The sequence below is a fragment of the Corvus brachyrhynchos genome, unplaced genomic scaffold, assembly GCF_000691975.1.
Source record: "Corvus brachyrhynchos isolate BGI_N302 unplaced genomic scaffold, ASM69197v1 scaffold23, whole genome shotgun sequence".
Taxonomy (NCBI): Eukaryota; Metazoa; Chordata; class Aves; order Passeriformes; family Corvidae; genus Corvus; species Corvus brachyrhynchos.
Window position 1 is genome coordinate 12034153 of NW_008238983.1, and position 23111 is coordinate 12057263.

Here is a 23111-nt window from a genome sequence, read left to right on the forward strand (position 1 = left end):
AGAGGACCTGACTACTACATGATCAGTACTCACAGGAATCAGCAGCTGTGGATAACTGACATTTTGAACTAGGATCTTTATCTTGTTCTGCAAACAAAATTTAATTCCCACAAGTAGTTGGTGTGACTCAGTAATACTTCTCATGTATAACAAGTCCAGTGCAAGTGAAATAGTTAGAATTTTTACTGTAGAAGTCAAACTCAGTTGTGCAGGAGATCTTGTAACAGAAGCCTACAGCAACAGTTACAGCCTATGGAAAACAGAATTTTAAACACAGAATTAGCTGTACACATGTAGTTTGCAATCTCATCTAGGGAACTCTGACTCTATGATTTTTTTGGATGTTTTTGAACTTTTCTTCCAGTTTCAAGTTCTCTGTTTGTCACTTAATGCAAATGTAAACAGTATATATGAAGAGGTGGCTGTAACTCCTGTACTTTTAAAGAATGGTACATTTTATCAAGTTGTTCAAATCTTCCTGATCTGGAGGGTTCTACAGAGGACTTAAGTCACACATAAAGGGAGTTAATGTTTGTCAGAGTTGGCAGAGCCTCAAGAAAGGTCTATGGCAGAGAACAGGAACTGATACTTCCCTCTTTCTAACTGCACCCTGGATGACTTGCATTGCTTCCGGGAGTTGCAATATTGTCCTCAGTTTTGCACTGCTTGTAATTACTTGTTCATATCAAACCCTGTAACTGGAGGAGAAATGATTCATGTTATACAAATCAACATCTGAGGATAAATCTGAAAGATACTGTCCATTACCTACTGGTAAGAGAGAGATTGCAGTCAAGTTGTTCAACAATTTAGTAGTGTGTTTTGAAATTTGGTTCTTATTTATAAAAGGAAACTGCTGTGCTGCCGCAGTTGTAAGAAACTACAACCTGTTTTTTTAGCAGTTTTACCTTTTTGTTTGCAGTACACAATGTTTTTGTGTTGTACCTCTGTTGATTGCAGAGTTTGGAGAGGAAGAAAATGTATTTAAGGAGAAGATATTTTCAACTTGAGGCCTTTGCATTCAAACATTCTTTTTTCCATGCACCTCCTCTTGACTAATCTAGTAGAGCTAGTAATTGTTTTTTCTTCTAATAAATAGTATTGACACAATAGAAACGTCAGTTGGTGCATTCCAATTTTCACTATGATTTCATGTTTTGTAGATGTTGAAAAACAATGTTCAGCTATCAGACAGTGTTTTAGCTTTCAATAATTATGAGAAAACAAGAAATTATTTAGAATTCATAGAAAATCAGAGGGTTTGATCAATTTTATTGATACATTCCTGTCTGTAAAATACCTGGAACATAAAGGCTTTGTTCTTTTCAGCAGCTGAAAATGTGATATACTCAAAGATGTTTGACTCTTTGTGGCTTATAATCTTGATTATAAGTACTGATAAATGCACAATTCTTTAACTTTGCTGTCTACATTCAGGTTTTGATTTGAATGATGACATGACTTTCTGGTGGGGTTTTTTCACATTTTTTGAAAATCAAAGCAATTATCAATTTGTGCTAATTCAGATTTTGTGGTAATTAATTTGTGTCTCCTATTAAATGAAATTTGGAATTTCCTTGAATTAAGTAAATACACCTAGATTCTAAAATTATGTAATATATATTTAACAAATTTTTGTCTGCCTGCTAGGTAACTAACAAGAAAAAAACTTATGATTAATTTTTCAGGATTTTGGAATCTTTCAAAGAGTTTTTGAAGACAGAAGAAAATGTAAGGATTTCTGGTGAAAAGAAAATGGATCATCTTTTTCATCTTGTAGAAGTCATAGAAGAAATTATAATGTTTGATTTCTCTGTTTCTTCAAACAAGTCTCTGATTGAAAATGCCTTGAATAATGCAATTACATGGATACAAAATTTTGCTGAGCAGGAGGAATCTGCCACCAATTTCTCATTTGCAGTTTCTGAACTCCATAACGAGCTACAAAAAAATTTCCAGCCTCTTCAGAGCTTCTGGACAAAAAAGAAGACAGAGCTTTTCTGGCATATAGTGGAAATTTTGTTCCATGAACTTGATTCTAGGCTTTCCCACTTGAGTCAAATAGAAGTGGAAGAGGTAATTGACACCTTATCTAGAAATTTATCTTCTATTACAGAAAATAAAATCTATAATAGAAGTATGGTGTTGCTCAAAAATATCCTGAGTGATTGGCCAGAGTTAAATATTACTGCTTTGAGCCATTTAAAACATTTAAGTGGACATTTCCAAAGAAATCTCTATGAAGTTGGATCATTGTCTGGTGATCATGTCAATGTGTCTTTAAGTACAATTCCTGGAGTGAGTAATACCTCCTCTTTATTTCTCTCAAATGCAACTTTTATGTATAAGGTACAAGAATTAGGAGAAATTGTGCACAATTTCCTCAGAAATATCCAAAAATTAAACATTACTAGTGTGGTCTCACTTGTTCCAAAAATTTTCTCTCTGTACCAGAATGATGATCTGGTTTTAAATATTAAGAGCAATAACACACTGTTAAAACTTCTTTATGAGACTTCAAGAAGTATGTCATCTTTTCAAATATGGCATGACCTACAAAATAAGGAACTAGTTTTTGATTTTCTGTTTGAAACTTTCGATCTTCTCTGGAACCTCACCAGTAAGTCTCTCTGTGAAAAGTTACTATTAATTTACAACTACACAGAGTTTCAGGCACAGTTTCTTGCACAGAACGGAAATAAAGAGATACAAGTTGTCTATGATACTCTGAGCAGCCTTAAAACTTTATTAATAGATGAAGAGCTCCAAACAGCTGTCTTATGTTATTTGGAAGAGTTTCTTGATCTGTCTCCAGAATGTCTGGTAAATAATGGGTGCATTGATTTTTATCTAGCAAACATGACTTCTGTAGAACATTCAGCAGAGGTTTATAACTTACTTCTGCTTCCATTGGACAGTGTCCTGTCTAATGTAACAAACTGGGGAGATAAGGTAAGTGTGCCTTCTGCTTTGCACTGCACTTTTACGTGGCTTCAAAGGTGGACAGAGATTTTTGAAGAAGGATCAAATATCTTGAATTTGAATTCAGCCTGTTTTATCTGTCTAAGAAATGATTTGGCATATCTCTCTGAAAGCCTTTTAAATGCAACTCACGATGGACTGTGCAATAATACAGCTATGGCTATTGTTGAAGCTACAAGAGCAGTGATGAAGGTATTAAAAGCTGTATTTCAAGAACACAGCAATTTAAATGACTTGAAAGATTTTGAGGCTTTCCTTGCTAATCTTCAAAGTGTAATTAACAATGCGTTTGATGTCACAAACTTGCTTAAGGATAGCAGTTTAGAAAGTGTTTTAGAGACAATGAGAGTTGTGATAACTGAATTGCAGAAATCTATACTGAAGATTTTTAATGAAGAGGTTTTGAATTCTTGGCTTGATGCTTTCATCTCGGGAGGATCTGAGGGAGAAGATAAGGGTGCTGGTGTATTTTCCATCAGAAATTCCCTTTCTACTATTCTCAAGCTCTCCCAAAAGGAATTTGAGATTATTCTCACTGAGATAAATGATACATCTGCTTTTTTAAAAAGTGTACCTCAACACAAATATATGGTTTGTATCAGCATTTTCCAGAATCTTACCAAACTAATTTTGGACAATACTCTAAAAGACACAAAATACTTACAAACAAATTTTTCATCTCATCTTAACTCCTTTCTTAATTTTCATAGTACAATGGAGGAAGCAGAGGATTGTAACACATGGATACATGGATTAGGTAATCTCATTGAAAAATACAAGTCACCTTCCCACCTCGAAAGTGCAAAACATATTTTATTTCTTCTGCAGTCTCTGGGAAATGCTGAGACAGATGCTAAGCTAATGAATGTGATGGACTTTGTTAATTTCGTTTTTAATTTGACACTCCCTGAATGTTCCCTAGGTTCTTCTGATATGATTTGTGTAAATGTTTATTTCAAAATCATAGCAAAAACTTTAAAATTTATTCTCCCTGAATTTTATGTAAAAGATGACATTAGTGTGCTTGAATTTATTTTTAAACTTTTAAATAATTCTGGAGAGCAAATACAAATGGTTGTCAGTGATTTAGTTGGGAGCTCATTGTATGTGTCAAATAAGACCCATTTTAGTCAGTCAATCCATGGTTTTAACAGGACTTCAAGAATGCTCCTTAATCCTTTTCACCACATTCATGTTTTATCAGTGGAACTTTTGTCAGAAATTCAAAGTCTTCTGAAAAATAAAACTTTTGAAGTCCAAGGAAACAGCTCCTCTCATTTGGACAATGAGATTGATCCTTTCTTGCATGGGAAAAATATCAGTTTGCTTATGGAGTTCTTTCAATATATGATTAAAAAACTTGACTCAAACTTGCAGAGTGAACATAAAACATTTCCTCAGAAACTGATAGAAACAGCAGGTCTGAATATTGAACTGGTAAGGAAGGCACTTGGAATTTTCAAGACTCCTACTTTTACTGTCTTTCCATTAAGAGACGAAAAGGAGTTTCTAAAGCATATGGTTGCTTTGGTACAAAACATGAGAAACATGGATGTTGAGTTTTTGATAAGTAGATTCAAACAGGTCCAGGAGAACCTAGAAAATTTCTTTAAAAATATCAAACCTTTTTCTGTTGAGAACTCAGAGTTAGGTACTTTAACAGACTGGTGGGATGCATTTGAGAACATTTCACGTTATTGGAACCTGACTGGTGTAAGGCAAATAACACAGCTTTTTGAACAAGATGAGCTCTACAATATAGAAGATGTGTTCAACCTCCTCTTTGATGTTATCAGCCTTACAGAAAGATTGGGTCATGGTAACGTTACAGAAGCACTAACTGAAATATATGCTTTCATACTGACTCAGGAAGAAAAAATGCCAATGTTTACTGATGAGGAGTTCTCTAACCAAGTAGAAGGTCTTCTAATGTTACTGGAGATATTGAAAGACATCTCTGATGAACCTGGAGAGGCCTCTGTTTGTTTTTCTGCAGCATTCTGCTGGACTCTCACAACAGAAATGCCTCAGAGTGATCCCACTGTTATACCTTGTGACTTTGGGCATAGAAATTCTACTCTTCATTACAATGCAGTCATTGAAGTCATTAAGGAGCTTAAACTCATCACTCTGGACAGTTTGTCTTGCTCTATGGAAGACTTTCAGGTGAATATCACTCACAATCTGACTTGCTTTTTTCATCAGATCAAAGAATGGAACTCTATTCTTTGGAAGTTTTCTGAGCTCCATCATATAAATAGCACAATACTCAAAGAGCTGCTAGATTTTTGGAATGAGCTATCCCTTTATGCTGTGCCACTGCAGGTGAATAATACACATGCAATCAATTGTTCCTCCACTTCAAAGAGCCAAATGGCATTACAAATTGTAGAAACACTAAGCAGCATTTCAGTGTCAGAAATGGAGATGGCCAAAAGTCTTCTTGAACAGCTGGATGATCTTTATGGTGGCCTAAGCTGGAACAGACAGTCAAGAACATCACTTAAGAGTGTTCTTACTAATGTTAAGAATATGACCAGTGAAGTTTCAAGACTCCTGAATACTGAAGCTGTCCTTTCTTTTCTTTCTGTAATTCAACCTTTAATGACGCTGTCATCTGTTGGAAACCAGACACACTCAATGCTTATGACAATTTCAGCTTTAAGTGGGAACATCAATGTATCTGACAACTTTGAGAACTTCTGGTTTCCTGTAGTTACAAGCATAGAAAATTTATTGGTGAATTTTAGTGTTAGACACTTACTTGTGGTGATAGATCAAGAGTATCAGTTACTAAAGTTTGCCACTGGACAGTCCTCTTCAATGGCTCCTGATGTTTTACTAGAGCAGTTTAAGACATCATCTGTAGATGCTATATCAAGACATTTTGAAGATATACAAGACATTGTGAAGAACATTCTATTCAAGTGTAACAACAAACATTATTCTAAAATAATGCATGCTCTAATTCTCCTTATGACTAATGAAAGTTCATCAAAAGGCCTACTTCTGGCTGTCAAAGATATTATTGACTTTCTGGAGCTATTCCAAAATAAGTCTAAGAAGGACTACACTGGTATGCTGTTTGGTGACAGTCATCTCAGCAGAGAGAAACTGAATAATACTCATGCTACTATTTCAGTTTTGCTAAACAGCCTCCTTCATATAATTGCTGATCTTGATGTTGTAGAAGAAGCTTTGCATACAAACAATACTGAGCTTCATATGTCTGACTTAATTGATTTATTTTTTTATAATGCACCATATAGAGAAACTTCTTCTCAGTCCCAAAACAGAACTCTGGAGATCATGCAAGAGATTTTACAAGTAATGTTTCAGTCTACTGCAGAACATGACAGCAATAAAATAAAACTCTTACTAATGAATTTGCATAAGGATGCAATGGCAGAAATGAGGTAAGTCTGGGAAGTGTGCTGACAAAGACAGAAGGGCTTTCTGTTTATGAGCAGCTCCATCAAAACTTTTATTAAGTTAATTACTGTTTCATTTCAGATTTCTTCCAATTTATGTTGTTCTGACCAGCCATATTTGGTATCAGAATGCATTCTGGTGTGGACCAGATTATTGATGTGTTTAGTCGTATATATTGATACTTGAATTGGTTTCTTTGGAACTATTATAGAAACAATTATTTGAAGATACTTGTGTTTTAAAATTCTTGCAGGTCTGAGTAATGAACCTCCACTAATTGGTGGGCAACAGTCATTTTTGCCTGTGGAGCTAAATGTTAAGGAATGCTTGGGACTAATTCTTTGTGGCATGTGTGGGGTTTGTTTTTTCTATGTCCAAATATAACTATACAAAATTTCTTTAACTTAAATTTGTTGATGTCTTATGTTATGGCTATTGTGTTAATTTGTTCAGGTTAACAAATGCAGTTTCTGAAGGAATCTTGAGCCCAAGATAATTTTTGCCTGATTACTCAGATTAGATGTAATCCAGCAGCAGAGGAAACTATTCAGGAAAATATTTACTGATGGTTTACTTAATAAAACACCTGCTAGATTGGAGTTGCTGCCTTTAAACAATATTGAATGAGCCCACAAGCTGATTGCTCCAAACAGCTCTAGGGTATCTTGCTGGTGGAGCTACTGGTCCTACTGTCATAACCCAGCTGAAAAATGGCCTTGTGAAGTTCATGCTCTGATGTGGTATTTTGACTTTTATGATTAATTTTATGCAAATACATGAAACCATTGTCCATCAGGATCAAGTATTAACCTCCTCTGTTGAAAAATATCGAAATACTAGGAAAGTGGTTTATTTTCGCTCCATGCTGATTATCAGAGATTTGGAGTATTCTGCTCTTTGCCATTAAGTCAGCATATTCTGTGGGCTCTCAGTATTTCTGAAGCTATTATGATTTTGCTTATTTTGTGAAGGTACTTTCTAGCACTCTGAGGGTACTTTTTTACTATGGAAGTACTGTATTCTGATTTTGAAATAGTTCAAACAAATGTAATAACTGTTAAAATTGAAATCCTTGTGTGATTCATTGAAGACTGCATTTGTGCATTGTCACTTGTGAAATTTTTCTGTGGTACCCTTGTAATGGAAATAATGCTTTCTTATTGATGTTTCTACAGAGCATTTAAAATCTGCAAGATTCTTCAGGAACGTTTATACCCTGATAGTGTCATACTATTACAGAAATTGCAATTTACCATTTTGAATATTCTCAAAATCTTTTCAGGTTGGTTATCACAGCAGTGACTTTGAGTCACCATATGTGTTAGTGCTGTTAAGGCTTTACTCTAAGCAAACCTTTGTACAAATAAGGTAACTTGGGTGATGCCAAGCAAGACAAGCATACTGATGCCTGGAAATTAAATCAAGAAAGGCACAGGGAAATATCTGATGCAGGTCATAAAAAGGGATGGTTTCTTTCGGGAGTGTTCCTGTTGATTTAAAATCCCAGTGAAAGCAGATCTTGCTGCTCCTCTTCAGCTAGTGAGCTGGATCAAGTCACAGGGGTTTTTTAATGAGACAGACTTGCCATAGGGCAGTGTGTAGCTGACAGTAAGGAAAAATGGGGCAAGTATTTAAAGGTAGTAGCATCTCCCACTCCTGGCTGTGTTGCGACTGTGAATTGGCTTCCTGTAGCTGAAAAACTTCACCTTCAAAAAATTGTTCATATTTTAACGTTTTACTTTGTTTTATTCCTTATGTATATGATCCCAAGATGTGCACTTTAAGAAAGGCTCTATATAGACCTGAGTATAATTTCATATTAAATTTTCTCTGGAAAACAAAAGCCAGTGCTTTTCCGACCTCGTATTTTAGCCAACTATGCCCAGATTTATTTGCAAAGAGCAATTAGGAGTCATTAACCTGCCATTCTAGAGCAAGGGATGAGATCTGTAGTGTCTTATACCAAATTAATTTCCAAAGAGCATGTAAGATGTGACTACAATCCAATTCTGACTGTCTTCTCCACTCTCCTGTGATGGATGTATTTCCAAAGAGTAAAACAGTAGCAATGTTGAACTAGAATAAGTGCTACTGAAATTGTGTAGCCAGGTGCCTGGCTTCTGTCCTTGACCTCTGAAGAGCAGTCTATTTATTGAGAGAACTGAGATTAGGGAACTAAGTTTTTGTCATTCTCATTTCAGTACTCTGGTTGTGGGAATGTTTCATAATGTTTCATTTGTTACAGAAAACATTATGAAACCTAATGAGAAAAGATGAAAACTGCTTGATTTGGTTTGATTTGATGAATTGTATTGTATTACTTCTATGAGCAAGATGAAGGTTTGCTTGTTTTAGAAGCAGTGCTTAATGTTTATTATTCTTCCTACTTGACTTAAAAACCAAACATAAGGAAAAAACAACATGGTTGAAAAAATTACCTTGATACTGAATGAGAATTCAGCAGTCAAGTCAAATTCCTTCACTACTATCCCACGTACAAACCCACTACAGACAGCAGAAAGGAGGTTTTTTCCAAGGACATGGAGGCTGCAAGCTTGGGTAGGACCTGGCATCATGGATGACCGGGGGATAGTACTATCACCCTATATGGGTTCATTATCCCAAGATATGGAAAATGCTTATGTAATGCTGTTTTCTTCCCCTTGTAGTTTGAGTTTGAAAGTTACTGCTCACTGGAGGGTTGGTAACACTCTGGTGTTTCTACAGGGAAATAGCATCAGGGGAGCCTGCCCAAGGGAAAGGTAGATGTGGTTAATATACTCAGCTTCTCAAAGTTATGCTTCTTGCTCATGAAGAGCAAATAGAAATGGTTGTTCTTATTATTTATCAGGAAAGTGTAATGGAGAAGAGTAACTGAAATTGGATCAAACCAGCCTTTCTTGTCATCTGAAATGATACATAAATTTAGGTAGAACTATTTCTCTGTGCCTTAGTACATCAGACTTTCCTTGCTTTTAAAAACTTTTCTCTGCCTTTTTAGTTGGCTCACTTTTAATTTGATTCCAAATTGTTTTTTTCAATCTGATTAAATCTGGACATTTTCTCTTACAGAAGAACCCACTGTATTTAGCAATATTTTCTGTGCCATTACAAAGTGTAAAGATGGATTAACGAGTCACTTGCTTCTCACAGTCTTTGAAGGGATTGCTGTGGTTCAAGATCATTATCAGGTCTGAATGATTCCCTCACCTACAAGTGTACTTTGCAACATGCATTAAACTTTGGATACTAATGAAAGTTTCCTTTTTTTCCCCACTGCCTGAATGACAAGTCCCCACAGTGGCTGTACAAAACTGAGGTTTATATAGGTATGGCTCTGATGATTTTGACAGAGATACCCAGAAAAAAAAAATATTGGGGAGCTTTACAAGTTAGTATGATTTAGAATTATTAGAATTCCTATAACTAGAATAATTGGATTGTCAGTCAATATCAAATACCAGCCCATTTTTAATTTCTTTATATTTTGTCATACTGTTAATTTAATGAGTTATAGTACATTTATACTTTAAATCTTCACAGGAACGTTTATGAAATTAAAATAGATACAAATAAACTTATTGGACAGACTAATTCCAGCTAAAATGAAAGTTGTGATTACCAGCTAGGTTCAGTCTGTTTTCCTTTAACATGAAATTGCCAGCAGGTGAGAGTAATATTTGGCATATAGAGACTCCTCGAGTTGGAAGCAGACCTTTGGATAGGACACACATTTGTGCACACAGACAAAATACTAAAGTCATGATTTTTAGTATAGAATTTGCCTTCGCTTTAAATAACTCTGCTGCTTTGTCTACCTGGACATTTTCCTGATATGAACAGCAATGTGTTAAAGTAAACAGATGACAAGTGGCCTCACTCATATCTCAAAGCAGACTGTTGCAGACCAAATGCATTTCTGTAGTCACCACACTTCTATGACCTACTTCTGCAAATATTAAAAAAGCCTCATAAAATCAAAAATGTAAATATTCAGGAGAAAATATGAAAGTGCATACTACGCAGAGCATAATGCATGAAAAACTTTGGATATGAGTATCCAGATATTTCGCTTTGTTGAATAGAAACTGATGTTGTTCAAAACAATTTTTTTTGGAAAAAGATAAAATTTGTCAGCCTAAAATAAAAAATAAAAAAGAAAAACTAATTTCATTTCAAAAGAAATTTAAAAACGTTGACATTTCTGTTAGTGGATGAATCTCCTTGACAGGCTAGTTCAAATTCCCAATTTGATTGTTTCCCAAACTCAAATATTTGAAAATTCCTTGATTCTTGAAAACTTTTCATCCAGTTTCAATTAATCATATGATGAGTAAGAGAGTATTACCTTACTCGTATTCTCATTTGAAAATATGAATCATCTTGTTGCCAAGAGTTGCTACTTCAAGGTGTAGCACAGTCTCATGAATTTACTAACCATGGGATCACTGTATTTTGCAGAATGTTGGAAGATATTGGCCTGCTTTCAACAAGGGGGTTTGTGAGAGTATGGCACATATAAACCAAAAGCTTTCCAATACTTTGGAGAGCTTTGTGGGAGCCCTGCAGAATACCAGCAGTGACAGCTGTGAATGCCAGCTAATGTTGGGAAACGTCCAGAGACGACTGCAAATGTAAAGCCTTTTACATTTTGGTACTCCAAATGGTTCTTCATCATTAGTGATGTTATTCTGTACATATGTCTGTGTTCTAAATTAAGTAATTACAGGAGAAATACTGTCTTTTTAAGCTTTGTTCATTTAACTGAAAACTGAGTGGATAAAATGTACAAATTAGTTAAATACTTTAGAAAAATTCTGAATATTTCTAAAAGCCCTTACATTTTTTGCTGAGCACTTGCAGCAGATCTTGCTGCTCTACCAGCCGAATGCTTTGTATCACAATTAAGAAAATTTTCAATTTCCTGTGACTTCAGTTAGGTCAAAGTTTTGATATTTAATTTTTTTTTAATATTTCTTTTGATATGGCTTGTCCTCTCAATAGCTGAACGTCTTTTTGCAAAATAGTAAGCATTCAGATCAGTTCAGCAGTTCAAAGAGTCAGAAACACAGTATGGTGTTTGTAAACGGATGGGATTGAACTCCAGATGATTTCTGATAGTTGCTATTTGCTGGAGGAAAACCATTAGATTTTAAGTAAAGCTGCTACTACAGAGTATTTCAAACTTGCAGTCAGCTAGAAGTAGACATTGTTATAATTGTTGCTATACTAGTTCATCTGTTGGATTGTTTTCATAATGGGCTTGCATGCTGTCTGTGAATTGCAGTAATAATACAGAAGAACTTGAGCCTAGATGCTGCTCCTAAGGACCATGAGCTCATGTCCAGTTTCAAAGAGAAAATCATATCTGATGTGTGCATACTCTTTATTACTTAAATTATAATTAGATAGACTTTTTTCATCCTGAACCGCAGTGATTTGTATCCCTAGGTTTTAAAAATGTGTGTTCAGTAAGAAACATGGAAGTGAGATATTGCTAGACCTGTCTTTCTTCATAAGCTACTGTTTGCTAGAGCCCTTAGCCATTGTGGGACTCTCTGTATCTCTACATATGTATATAGAGAGAGATATACATGTGTATCTCTACATATGCAGTCTCATTTAGGCATGAAGTATGATGACCACTGCACCATATAAATACAGCAAGAGAAGGTCTTTAGAGGTGCTGGCTGCATGCTCAGTGTGTGCACACAGAGCGTGATGGGACCCTATTGTCACATTTAGTGTCTGTTTTCCTATTTGTGTTAGTCTTTATACATCGAATTGCCAATGGCCTAGTTCTGATAACTTGTGAAACTAAGGCTGTCATTCCAGGGTGACTGAAAATTTGGAGCTACAATTGCCGGAAAATCCAGCGGCAGCTTTCCTCAGCAATTTTAATCTCGTGAATGGTGGGTTCCACTTTTCTTCACTTTTATTAGTCCCTGTTGTGTAATTTTGTAGAACAATAATTGCTTCTTTGTTCTTTTAAATTCAAAGGGACACTGTTTATGGAGACTATTGACAAGGCAGTATTGTCACTCACAGTGAATTGAACGAAAAGGATACAATCTGTAGGAAATTGAATTAAGCAAATTGGTTAGCAAAGCTGTTAGTACTATTTTCCTTCTCTTCCAGATGTGAAAGTCAAAGATTTTGTGCAGAATATTACTCAGTTGAGGCTGGACATTGGTTCTTCTGTCAATATTTCTGAAGAAACTGTCAATACCCTCTTGGAAGCCAGTGTCTCTCATTCAGAGGTAAAAGATCAAAAAGTGTCAGATTAATGGATCAACCTATAGCATGATGTGCCAGCTGAAGCAAAACAAGCCATGTTGCTTGTGTGGAATCTTATATTTTCACTTATCACTTCCATGTGATATACTTTGTGAGTTTTAGGACTTTAAAATAATAATGTGATGCATTAAGAGATCAATTTATAGCACTATTCCTCTGGTCTAAGTGGCACTGCTTCATTACTTTCAGCAAAGTTTTACCCTCTTGCACTGTCACAGAATTGGAGCTTCTCTGTCTTGGTATTGTAGAAAAGATGGGGGTTTCTGGAGATATCATTTTGTACATTACAACCTCTGTTCCTTGCAGTATAGAGTTTTCTTACGCAATTTTTTAAAAATTCCTGTGTGTATTCCTCACTCTTCTTACATTATCTTACCACTGTCTTGCTTTATTTTCACTTTGAGTTGTTTACTCTTGAGTATTTTAAGTTTTCTGCGTGAAAGGCTGTGTGTTACCATTGCTGTTTCTGTGATCCCAGTGATCAGTCAAAATCATGAGAAATGCCACGTGACTGACAGGTTGTCTCTGTGGCGAGTGTCAGTACGACTGTTAAGAGCTGAGGGTACATTTGGTGCAAACCGATCAGCTCAATCAAGCAGCCACTGGGTGTCAGTGATGCTCCACTTGCAGAAACCATCGCAAGATCTCTGTGAAAAGTGCAGCATTAAAAAGTCGGTTCAGACCATCATAACTACTTATAGATGATTTGTTCTTCTGCTTCTGCGGCAGTGTGACTGCCTTTATTGTTAGCTTGTTATTGTGATACTACTAAATGGTAATGAGAGAAGTAATCTGAAAACAATTCAGTTAAATGGGATTCAGTGCACCTTTGATGCTTTGGAATAACAATGCTAATTGGCTGAATTGTAAAATTACTTTCCATCCTTACTTTTTGCCAGCCATATGTAGAGCTTAGATATATACACACGTCTCACATTTGAATAACTATACAGAATTGTTTGTTTGCTTGGTGCTTTAATTGTCCCCCAGTCCAACTAGAGCATTAGAAAGCCTATGTCTCTTACTGATTAGGAAAGCTGCACAAGTACTTTTTAGAGCTATATTTTAGGCATTCCTATTATGTTTATTGTCTATATAGCCACTTTCTAATAACCTTAATGGTAGCTATAGGCCCATTGTAGCCCTATATTTCTGTGATTATATACTACTACTGTGCTTGTCTCTGGAATGGTAAGAGTAAGCCTGGGAATTTTTTGTGCTTACTGTACTTATAATTTCTGCCTTGATGTTATGTGCTGTCCATGCTCATTTCCATGTGGTGAAGTGATTTGAAATGGCTTAAAACCTGTAACTGGAAGACTATAAGCATTTATTTACTGAATGTAGGAGTTTGGGTTAGCTCTGGTACTCAGAAAGCTGCAAGGAAAGTTCAGAGGAACTTAGGCGGTAAAACACAGAATGGTTTAAAACTGCACTGAAATGGTGATATTCATGCGAGGCACAAGGAATTAAATTTCAAATTGTGTCTCAGTCAAATTTCCTCCCCAGAAAGAAGTCCAAATCAGTATCATCGTGCTCTGCTCACAGAATTATGTTCATATTCTGTTCCTTGAATGCACAGAAAAAAAAAAGAATATTTAAAAATATAGGAAATCTTTTAGCATCAAAAAGGCAAAATTCTGTTCCAGAATAAAAATCAAAAAGTCAAGTTATGAAATTGGAAAATAAAATGCTCAGAGAAATTAAGGAGTTCAATTGCATATCCTGACTATCTTGCAGATCCTCTCCCTGACTGGGTACTCTTAACCAGCAAGAGATGCATTCAGTGGAGGCAGTAGAGACAGGTCCTGTCCTAAGCAGTACAATGGAGCCCTGTATTTTGGCTCCTACAGTCTCCTACAAAAACTTGTAATTTTCTGGACTTGTTGAGAATGGGTAGCTAAGAACTCCTGAGATACCTGGACTTTGAGCACTTGCCATTATCCAAGATGGTTTTATTATAGTCTCACCCACGGTCTGTTTAGGCATTTGTACCTTCATCTGCTATTAAATAACACTTTAAAGCAGTGTTTAACTGAGAAATGTGAGCTGGCTCAGAATGGACATTGTGCCAAATAGGCATCCCCAAGTGTTAAATTGGTGTGTTCTTTGAAAGAAGGAAGGACCACGTTGTTTGATTTTAGTGATTCATATCCCTAGATTTTGATCTTCAGGTGTTTCTGCAGCAGAGGTGCATATCTGATAGAAGGAGTGTATTCAGCATTGTAAATATGCCTGCTTATGGTATGAATGCTCAAGAATGAATGATTGATCTGTGAAAAATGAAAGCAAATCCTTGTAAGAAATACACTTCATCTTTTTATATGCACATGGAGTCTAAAGTAAGAACACACCAATCTGATATAAAGCTGTACGGTTTATTATTTCAGGTCTGTCTGTGCCTGCAAATTGTCATGTTACTGTGACACAAATTTTCACTTTATTGACTATAAAAAAAGGTGATGCATTTCAGGGAGAAAAAAAATTTAATACTTATATATTGTGATAGGTCCTTTACAGTGCCTTTGTGGTAGCTTTAACTGGAAGATGTGATGAAGAAGTACTTAGCCTGCTGCTAAAGCTGCCTGAAAACAGTAGAAGTTCCCTGGTAGCGGAAGAATTATGTTCTTTACCAGCACTGGACTTGTATACCACGTTTGTATTGATTATACAAAATTTGAATGTACGTCACATCATTTACAAGGTAGGATGTTTTCTTTTGAAGGTAGCATTAAACATACAGAGAGTTAGATTAATAGTTCTACTATTTCTTCATATATTCTTTCTCCATGAAAGCAAACAGTGGACATATGGCATTTTTTGTCTTTATTTAGTTCCCCAGAATACAACAGTTGAAGAATGGGGCTGATAGATGCTACTGCATTCAATTTCTTGCTTCCCCATGAAAATCATCACTGAGGAGTTAATTATGAAGGCTTTACAGAGAACACAGGAAGTCGAAGACATAATAAAATTATTCTTTAGCAGAGTTTGACGTTCATGCAATTAGTCACTTCATTATTTGTAAGAGTGGAAGACTGATCTGACAACATTTGAACTAAAACCAGTACAGGAGCTCACATCACAAGAATGACAAAGCTATTTTCCAGGAAGAATTTGCACTGTGGATGCAAAAGTCTGTAGCACAACTGTATTAACTGTACAGTTGTAGATAATCTGGGATCTAGTATGAGTATTCAGCGAGATAATGGTTTTATCTGTAAGGACAGAATTACTGAATGGGATAGTTAGAAGACATTTCAGTTCTTTTGGGGGTAATTGATTGACAGAAGATAAATGTAAGCATGAATAGCTGATATATAGTTATAACATTGTGAGGAAGAATAATTTTTTCTAAAGCCGTAGATGTCTGGTTCTATTCTGGATGCTGCATGCTCAGTTAAGCAGGTTAGACATAGAATCTTAAAAGAAGACAATTTCCCAGAATAGGTAAAGATACCAGAGGGAAAAGAAAAGATTTTTACTTCCTGAATTATTTGCAAACCTAGAAGGAAAAAAAATAGAAGAAAATAAACCAGTTCTTGTTCTGATGTGTGTTTCTGCTGAACTCTACAGAAACCTAATCAAGTCCTAGCAAAGAATAAAAAATGTTGTCAGCTCATCCTAAATGATAATGGAAATTCTGCTACTTTTTAGCCAAATAAGATTTTTTTTTATAGGTGATTTTCAAATCTTTTTTTTTTTTTTTTTTACTATTATAAAAAATAATAAAGTAAAAATAAGTAAAAGCAGATGAAGGCTGAGAAGAAAATCAAGCACAGACATTATAGTACGAAGACAGAGGTAGATAAAGTAAAGATAATCAGAGGAAGAACTGAAACTATATAGTGAGATTGTAGTGGTTTTATTATTTTGCATAGGCAGGTAACAATGAATCAGTTTATATTATTGTTTCATCTAACTAATCCACAAAAGCAAAGGGAACTGAGAGAAAATCCATAATGATGAATTTGCATGGTGGAAATAGCAAACAGCCAATTGAACTTAGGTCAAGTAGGTAATAAAATGCACACAGTTATTTTGGGTATGAAAAATTCAAAGGCAGGAAGAGTGTGTCAGGAAAGTTAGTTACTTTAGGAGTCATATTAAGCAATAAAAGTGCTTTCTAGATTTAATTTAACTTATAAATTATTTTAAAAATATGGAATTGTTGCATTGAACATCCTTAAACTGGTGAAGGAAAAGTTTCCATTTACAGTTAATTCTAAGGGGATAGAATGTTGCAGATCCTATTAGCATCTTGGGTTGGAGAGCTCTCTTCAACTTGGCAAGTGTAAACATGTCCTCTGCATATTAATTCATGATTTGTCATAAGCCAGTTCTAACATTACATTACAGAGAGCTTCTCTTCAGCTTAATCTGAGAGCAACTGGGGAGTTATATCAAAAGGAGTTTTGTTTAACATGGTTTGTAGGAACATTATATAATCAGTTTTAGAATAAAGATGAATAATTTTGAATGTTTCATTGAAAGGTTAGCATTTGTTTCTAACTGGAATTTACTGTGGTGATTTTTTTCCTTCTTTTCCAAGGTCCAGATACCAGCTGAGATAGGCAATGTATTAAATATGCTACTGGATGTGGTTTCTAGTATCAGTTCACTTCTCAATAAAGTCCACCATGTCATGGAAAAACTTCCAGTGTTCCTCCAAGGAATTCAAAATATTGGTGTGCTCGACATCTCCACATTGCAGCAGGTATGGGTAGGATTTCAATATGCAAAATTAATTCCCATTCTGAGGTGATTTGGTAGGGATATGTGCTTAGTAAGGAGGCACACTAATAGAAATGATTTCCTAGAAAGTTGGGAACTTAGAGAAGAATCCATAAACCCTAACAAGATTCATTTGGTCTCTTTCTAGCAGTCTGGTAATTCTGAGACTATTGATATGTCGGGGGTTTTTTGTTAACTTATGAGATCATAGTCTAAGTTACTTCAGTGTTTGTCAACTGACTAACATTATGGTCTATTATCTGTGACTTGGAGATAGCTAGCCAGGTCTTTTCTGCTAACAGCGTTTGCATGGGGTTTTTTTATGAGCAGACTATTATTTTGTTTACAAGAAATAGCTTAGCTTTTTTTAAAGGATATGATTTCAAGACAGAATATGCAGTTCTTGTATCTACCACGTGTTTCTGTTCGTGTCACCTAAAGGGTTTGTGCGATAGTTCTGCTTGTCAGACATTCAAAAAAAAAGAAAAAAAGTGGCATGAGGTGTGAGTGAGGGTATCTCTTTTGTCCCTGCCTTGAAGGGCAGGTGTATGCACACCTACACAGCCAGCACCGTGGTGAATCTAGTGTTAAATGAATCATGAGAAAGATTTCTGTTTTTAAGCAGGTTCTGATTCCATAGGAAGACCTGCTGACCCCCACGGCATTACCTTCTGGGTTTGCTGTCCTTTGTGGAAACTTGAGGATTGAATCTGGTTTAAAATTGCAAACCTCTAAAAGATCCCACAGTGGTAAACGGTGTAATCTGGTTTATTGCTAGAGTACAGAGTAAAAACTGCCTTAAGTACTATTTGCCTTAGTGATATCTTTTTGAAGATCTTCTAATCTGTGTGATAGAGACATGTTGAAAAATGCTGTTCTGGTGCATCTATCAGTTTTGGTTTTGAGCCTCTCTTTTTGGGGTGGCTGCTGCAATGAACGGTGCCTTTCATCAGGTACTTGCATCTTTCCTGCTTTCCTTAAACTTTCCTTCCAGCAAATGAAATATTCTTTTCGGACTGAACTCCCAAAGTTCCTTATTTGATAGAAGAACCTCTCAAAAGGTGCTGTTAAAAAAAGTTTGCAAAGGAACAAATGGAACAGCAGAGGGCCATCTGCTCACAGTTTTAAGCTTTGCTCGATGGCCACTCCTATTATCCTGTAATACACCATAGATTTAACCTTGGCACTTTTGTTCTTTTTGAGTTCTAACCTTTTTTTGACACAATCTTTATTTTCTAATGTTTCGCTAAATCCCTTTTTCTTGTGAATTTGCTGGGGTTTTTTGATCACCTAATAATTTGTAGAGGATTAAAATAATCAGTGCCTATTTCTTTTGTTAATAAATTACATTTTTGATTTCAAGGGCTCTTCTGTCTCTGTAACTTTTTTAAATTTCGAAGACTAGTAAAAGTGTGTCCTTTTTTTTTCATGTTTAACTCGATTTTTTTATACTTTCCAATAATAATTTTAGTTATTGATTATTTTTTGCTTCTTTTCTATGGTGGCCAAACTTGTGCTATTGAATAAGTGCTCCACTGAAGTGCAGATATTGCTTATACACCTCTGTCCTTAAATGTTTTCTTCTGCTTCCAAAGGAGTCCATCCTTCTGGATTTTTGTTTTCATGATAACTAAGAGCAAAGTAGTTCAAACACACAGAAAGATTTTCAGATAAAGAATGTAAATGTTTTTAAGGTAAAAATATGTGGACCTTCATCAGAAAGACATATTGTCAATTTTGAAGTTGACTAAAAAAATAATTACTTCTATAATGAAAGAAGAAATAAAGTAATTGTCAGCTATGTACAGGGATTTCTGTCTAAAAGGAAAAGTGAAAAGAAAGAAATAATTTTAATATATCTATAAAATGTGAAGTTGAATTGAAAAGTTATACATATTGTAATAAAAGATGATGTAAAAACTCAATATCTATCCATCATCAGTAATTGGAATATGGAGCCACATTCTACTGTTGAAAACACTGAGTGAATGGGTAACTCCCTGAGGAAAAACACTGCTGATTTCAGTAATGACTTTTACTTGTTTTTGCTGTTTGAAATTATTTGCTTATGTTTTCATACCCAATTTTTTGGATGCTTGTCACTCATCAATAGATAAGCTGCAGGGGACTCCCTGAGTTGCTGAATGCTGTTAATTGTGAGTGGTGGCCTCACTCTGTAATCCTTCCACTAACTTGAACAAATTCTCTGTTGAACCTATCACTGCAGAACAGTCTGGGTTATAAATGTATAAAATTCTGACTTAGGTTTATTTGTGGCTACTATATTTATTCTTGTATCAAAAATGTTCTGTAACATTTTTAACTTCTCTGCCCTGCCCATATGTTTGCAGAAGACCAATCACAGTCCTCTGTTTTGATAGGTTGAATAGACTTATTTTAGTATTTGTTTTTTGCTTTAGTTTTTTTATTTTATAACAGGCTCTCAGTTGCCTAAGACAGCCTAGCATCGTTTTTGCATGCTGGGTTTGGAAGAAGAAATGTGTACAGTCTTTGAGGGGAATTATGACTGATGACTCTTGTAACCTGCTCATTCTTGTCTATACCTACTAAAATGACTTTCCTAAACTTGCATTCAGCTTTATCATAAACTGCACACATTTTTGTCTCTTACATGATCAAGGATGAGTGATATACTCAGGTGACCTCCATTTTATAGCAACATCTCTTGATTTCAGTTGATAAATAACATTCTGCACTGGTTATCTTTCTATTCAATTTGATTTGAATTAGGTAATTGGTTTCTTGCCATATTGCATTCTGATCTTCTTTTCTCCTGCAATGCCTTCTGGTATTAAATGATAGGCAAATTTAGGCAATTTGCTTCTTTCAGGGCTCACAGGAATAACACTAATGACTTCTCTGTAGTCCAGTGCTTTCTTTCCTGTTAACAGGCTCCCTGCAATATTTTCTTAATGCCATTTTTTATCTGCCACTACTAATCAGCAATGGGATCAATGCTGATTAATATTTTCTAGAGCAAGAACATTAATTGGTTTTTAGAGTTCACCTGAATTTGAGACAGCATGTATCTTTTTTGGGAAGAAAGGAATTGTTCTCCCATGTAAATATGTTTTGTTGGTCAGGAATGATAATTTGAGAATGCATTAAATTCTACTTCTCAAATATTTTTTGTCTTTAATGTTCTCCACTTTAAAATTTACAGTATACCTTGCCCTAATAAACATCAGAATCAGATATCCATTATTTCCTGGATCATTATACTCCTCCTTCCTGAATATATATGACTTTTCTACTTTTCAGATGGTGCCATCTAAATTTGATAGGCTTCTGAAAAACTGTTCAATCAAATCAGTAGTTTTGCTGCTATCCCCCTGATTCTGTCAATTTCAGGACAAAAAAGACTTTGACCTGTTTACATTTTTTCCCAGACTTAGGAATATCTATTTCTCTGAATTTGTTTCCTTTAGCCTTCTGGTGGCATTAAATTTTGAAATATCTTTAACCTCTTTGTAGTTTTCCAGGAAAATTGCATTATTTTTTCTCTTTCTTTCTCTCTAATGTAATGATTCTGAATGTATTTTAGTTTTATGTGCAAGCTGTAGCCCAGTATGACTTTTAAGTTTCTTTTTTTAGGTAGCTGGTACTTCTATTCCATGTGAATTTATTTTTATCCATAATATTTTTTTAGGCATACAGCTGTTCAGTTAGGTCAGAAGCTCCTAGGCTATGAGCTTTTTGCCTTCATTTGAAAATCCAGTTCCAGATAACCTTTTAATCTTCCATACCAGCCTTCCTCTTCCATGAATTTGCTACAGTGGCTTGCTTGACTGATTACTTTGTTTGTAGGAGGTTGGTTGTTTGGATTCATCAGTCTTGATTACAGCCCTACTTTACATAGCTTAAACTAGAACAACTCGATCAAAGATAACTTTTTTTTTGTTATATATTTCTCATACTTTATCAAAGCCAAATTTTAAGAAACATATCTTTTCGAGTCAGTGGATATTTAATTGAAATACAGTAAGTAGATCCAGCCTGTTAGTGGCAGTTTACTGCATAAATATTCATTATTTGAATTTCAAGTTATTTTAATTTGAACTGGAATTAATTAGCAAGTTTGTGCTCTTTGACTGAAATAAGCCTCATTTTTCCCTCTAGTGAAAATAGTCACTAATAAAGATTCATAACCAATTTTATAGCATTGTGCATAAATAAAGTTTATTTCTCCAGTGAAGTCCATGCCAGCAGATTCATTCAAGGGCTGTGGATGATTGTATTATGAAATATGGGTATTATTTATTTACTATGCTCTGTGCTGAAAATGTAAGCTAAAAGTAAGATTTTGGGAGCAGCTAACACTGAGGTTTAAACGACACTTTCTAATATTCCTCCAGGATTGCTAAAGAAGCACCTGGCACTTCAGTAAATGCATTGATCAGGATAAACTGTTTCTAACAGCGCAATTTCTAAACTGTCTGTGATTATGTCCTTATGTAAAGTGCTGTACTACTTTGAAAATTGACTCTTCTCTTTAAAAAAATTCCGACAATAAAATGCTAATTTTTTTCAGTGCCGAATGTTTGTGTTTGACATATCACAGTGTTTTTTCTATTTGCCAGTTGTGGAGTCTTCAAATGATGTCTGATAGTCTAGTTATGCATTTCTTGACAAGCATCTGCAATAGTAATGAGTATCAGGCGAGCCAGTGCACTCTTCAGTTGTCCCACAGCAGCACGATGCCTTGCAGTTGTGTCCTCTTAGAGCTGTGCACCTGTACAGCCTTCTGTGAGATATCACTTACAACTGAGCACATTATCTGAAAAGGGGAGCTGCACAGAGGATGAGACTATTGTTGTTCTTCTTTCTTTTTGAATGTGGTGAATGATGGTGCTTAAGCCATAAAAGCAGGCAGATTGCTCTCTCTCCTCATTAGAAGTATGCTAGTCATGAACAAATGGCAATAATAAATGCTCGTATGACTCAAGACGTGCAAAAACTGCAAGCTCATCTAACAAGTTAAAAGATGTACTTGAAAAATAGGCTTTTAGGGCATGTGCATCTGAATAATTTTTTTTCTTATTAGCAACAGTCTTCACTGCAAACATTCATAACTAAACTGTTTTCGTTATTTCTTCTGCCTTTGTGACACAGGAATAATCTACCAGAAGAGCACATTTTGTGAAAACTGGAATCAGGGTATCTGCAGTCCAGTTGTCTTGATGTTTTCATTCCTTTTCTGCCTAACTGCTACACAGTATTTTTCAAGTTTTAGTGTAGTACATTGTGCTACTGCCTTTCATTGAGTATCCTGACAATTAATACTACGTTACCTTTCCCTGTAATAATGGTGATCAGAAGAACAGAAATGAGCACACCAGGCCCTCATCCTTATGGGCTGTTTCAACAGCCTAATTTTGTCAATCTCCTTAGATGTCAATATTGACAGAACACCAGGGCTGCTCCTTGAAGCTACTTAAAGCAACTTCGATTCATCTGTATTTTTGTCCATTTGTTCTAGCTTTTACAAGGTGGGCAGTTCAGAAGTTCAGCTGTTGGATCCCTGGAGTCTGTAATCAAGGCAGTGTGTAAAGAAGAATCTTCATTTTTCAGCAATGCAAACCTTTTCATAGACATGCCCAGAATCATGGGACTTTTGGAGGACAATATGGCAAAATATGGCATTC

General features: G+C 35.4%; 1 protein-coding gene across 1 annotated transcript in view; it reads left to right on the forward strand.

Annotated features, from left to right (window-relative positions):
* ABCA13 (ATP binding cassette subfamily A member 13) overlaps positions 1-23111 on the forward strand; it is a 175725-nt gene that overhangs the window by 24204 nt on the left and 128410 nt on the right. The window contains exons 12-20 of the mRNA XM_017738711.1: positions 1689-6398; positions 7590-7696; positions 9487-9605; positions 10876-11048; positions 12250-12326; positions 12553-12674; positions 15221-15415; positions 17264-17428; positions 22946-23110. Coding sequence (XP_017594200.1) covers positions 1689-6398; positions 7590-7696; positions 9487-9605; positions 10876-11048; positions 12250-12326; positions 12553-12674; positions 15221-15415; positions 17264-17428; positions 22946-23110 — 5833 coding nt within the window. The remainder of the gene's footprint in view (positions 1-1688; positions 6399-7589; positions 7697-9486; positions 9606-10875; positions 11049-12249; positions 12327-12552; positions 12675-15220; positions 15416-17263; positions 17429-22945; position 23111) is intronic.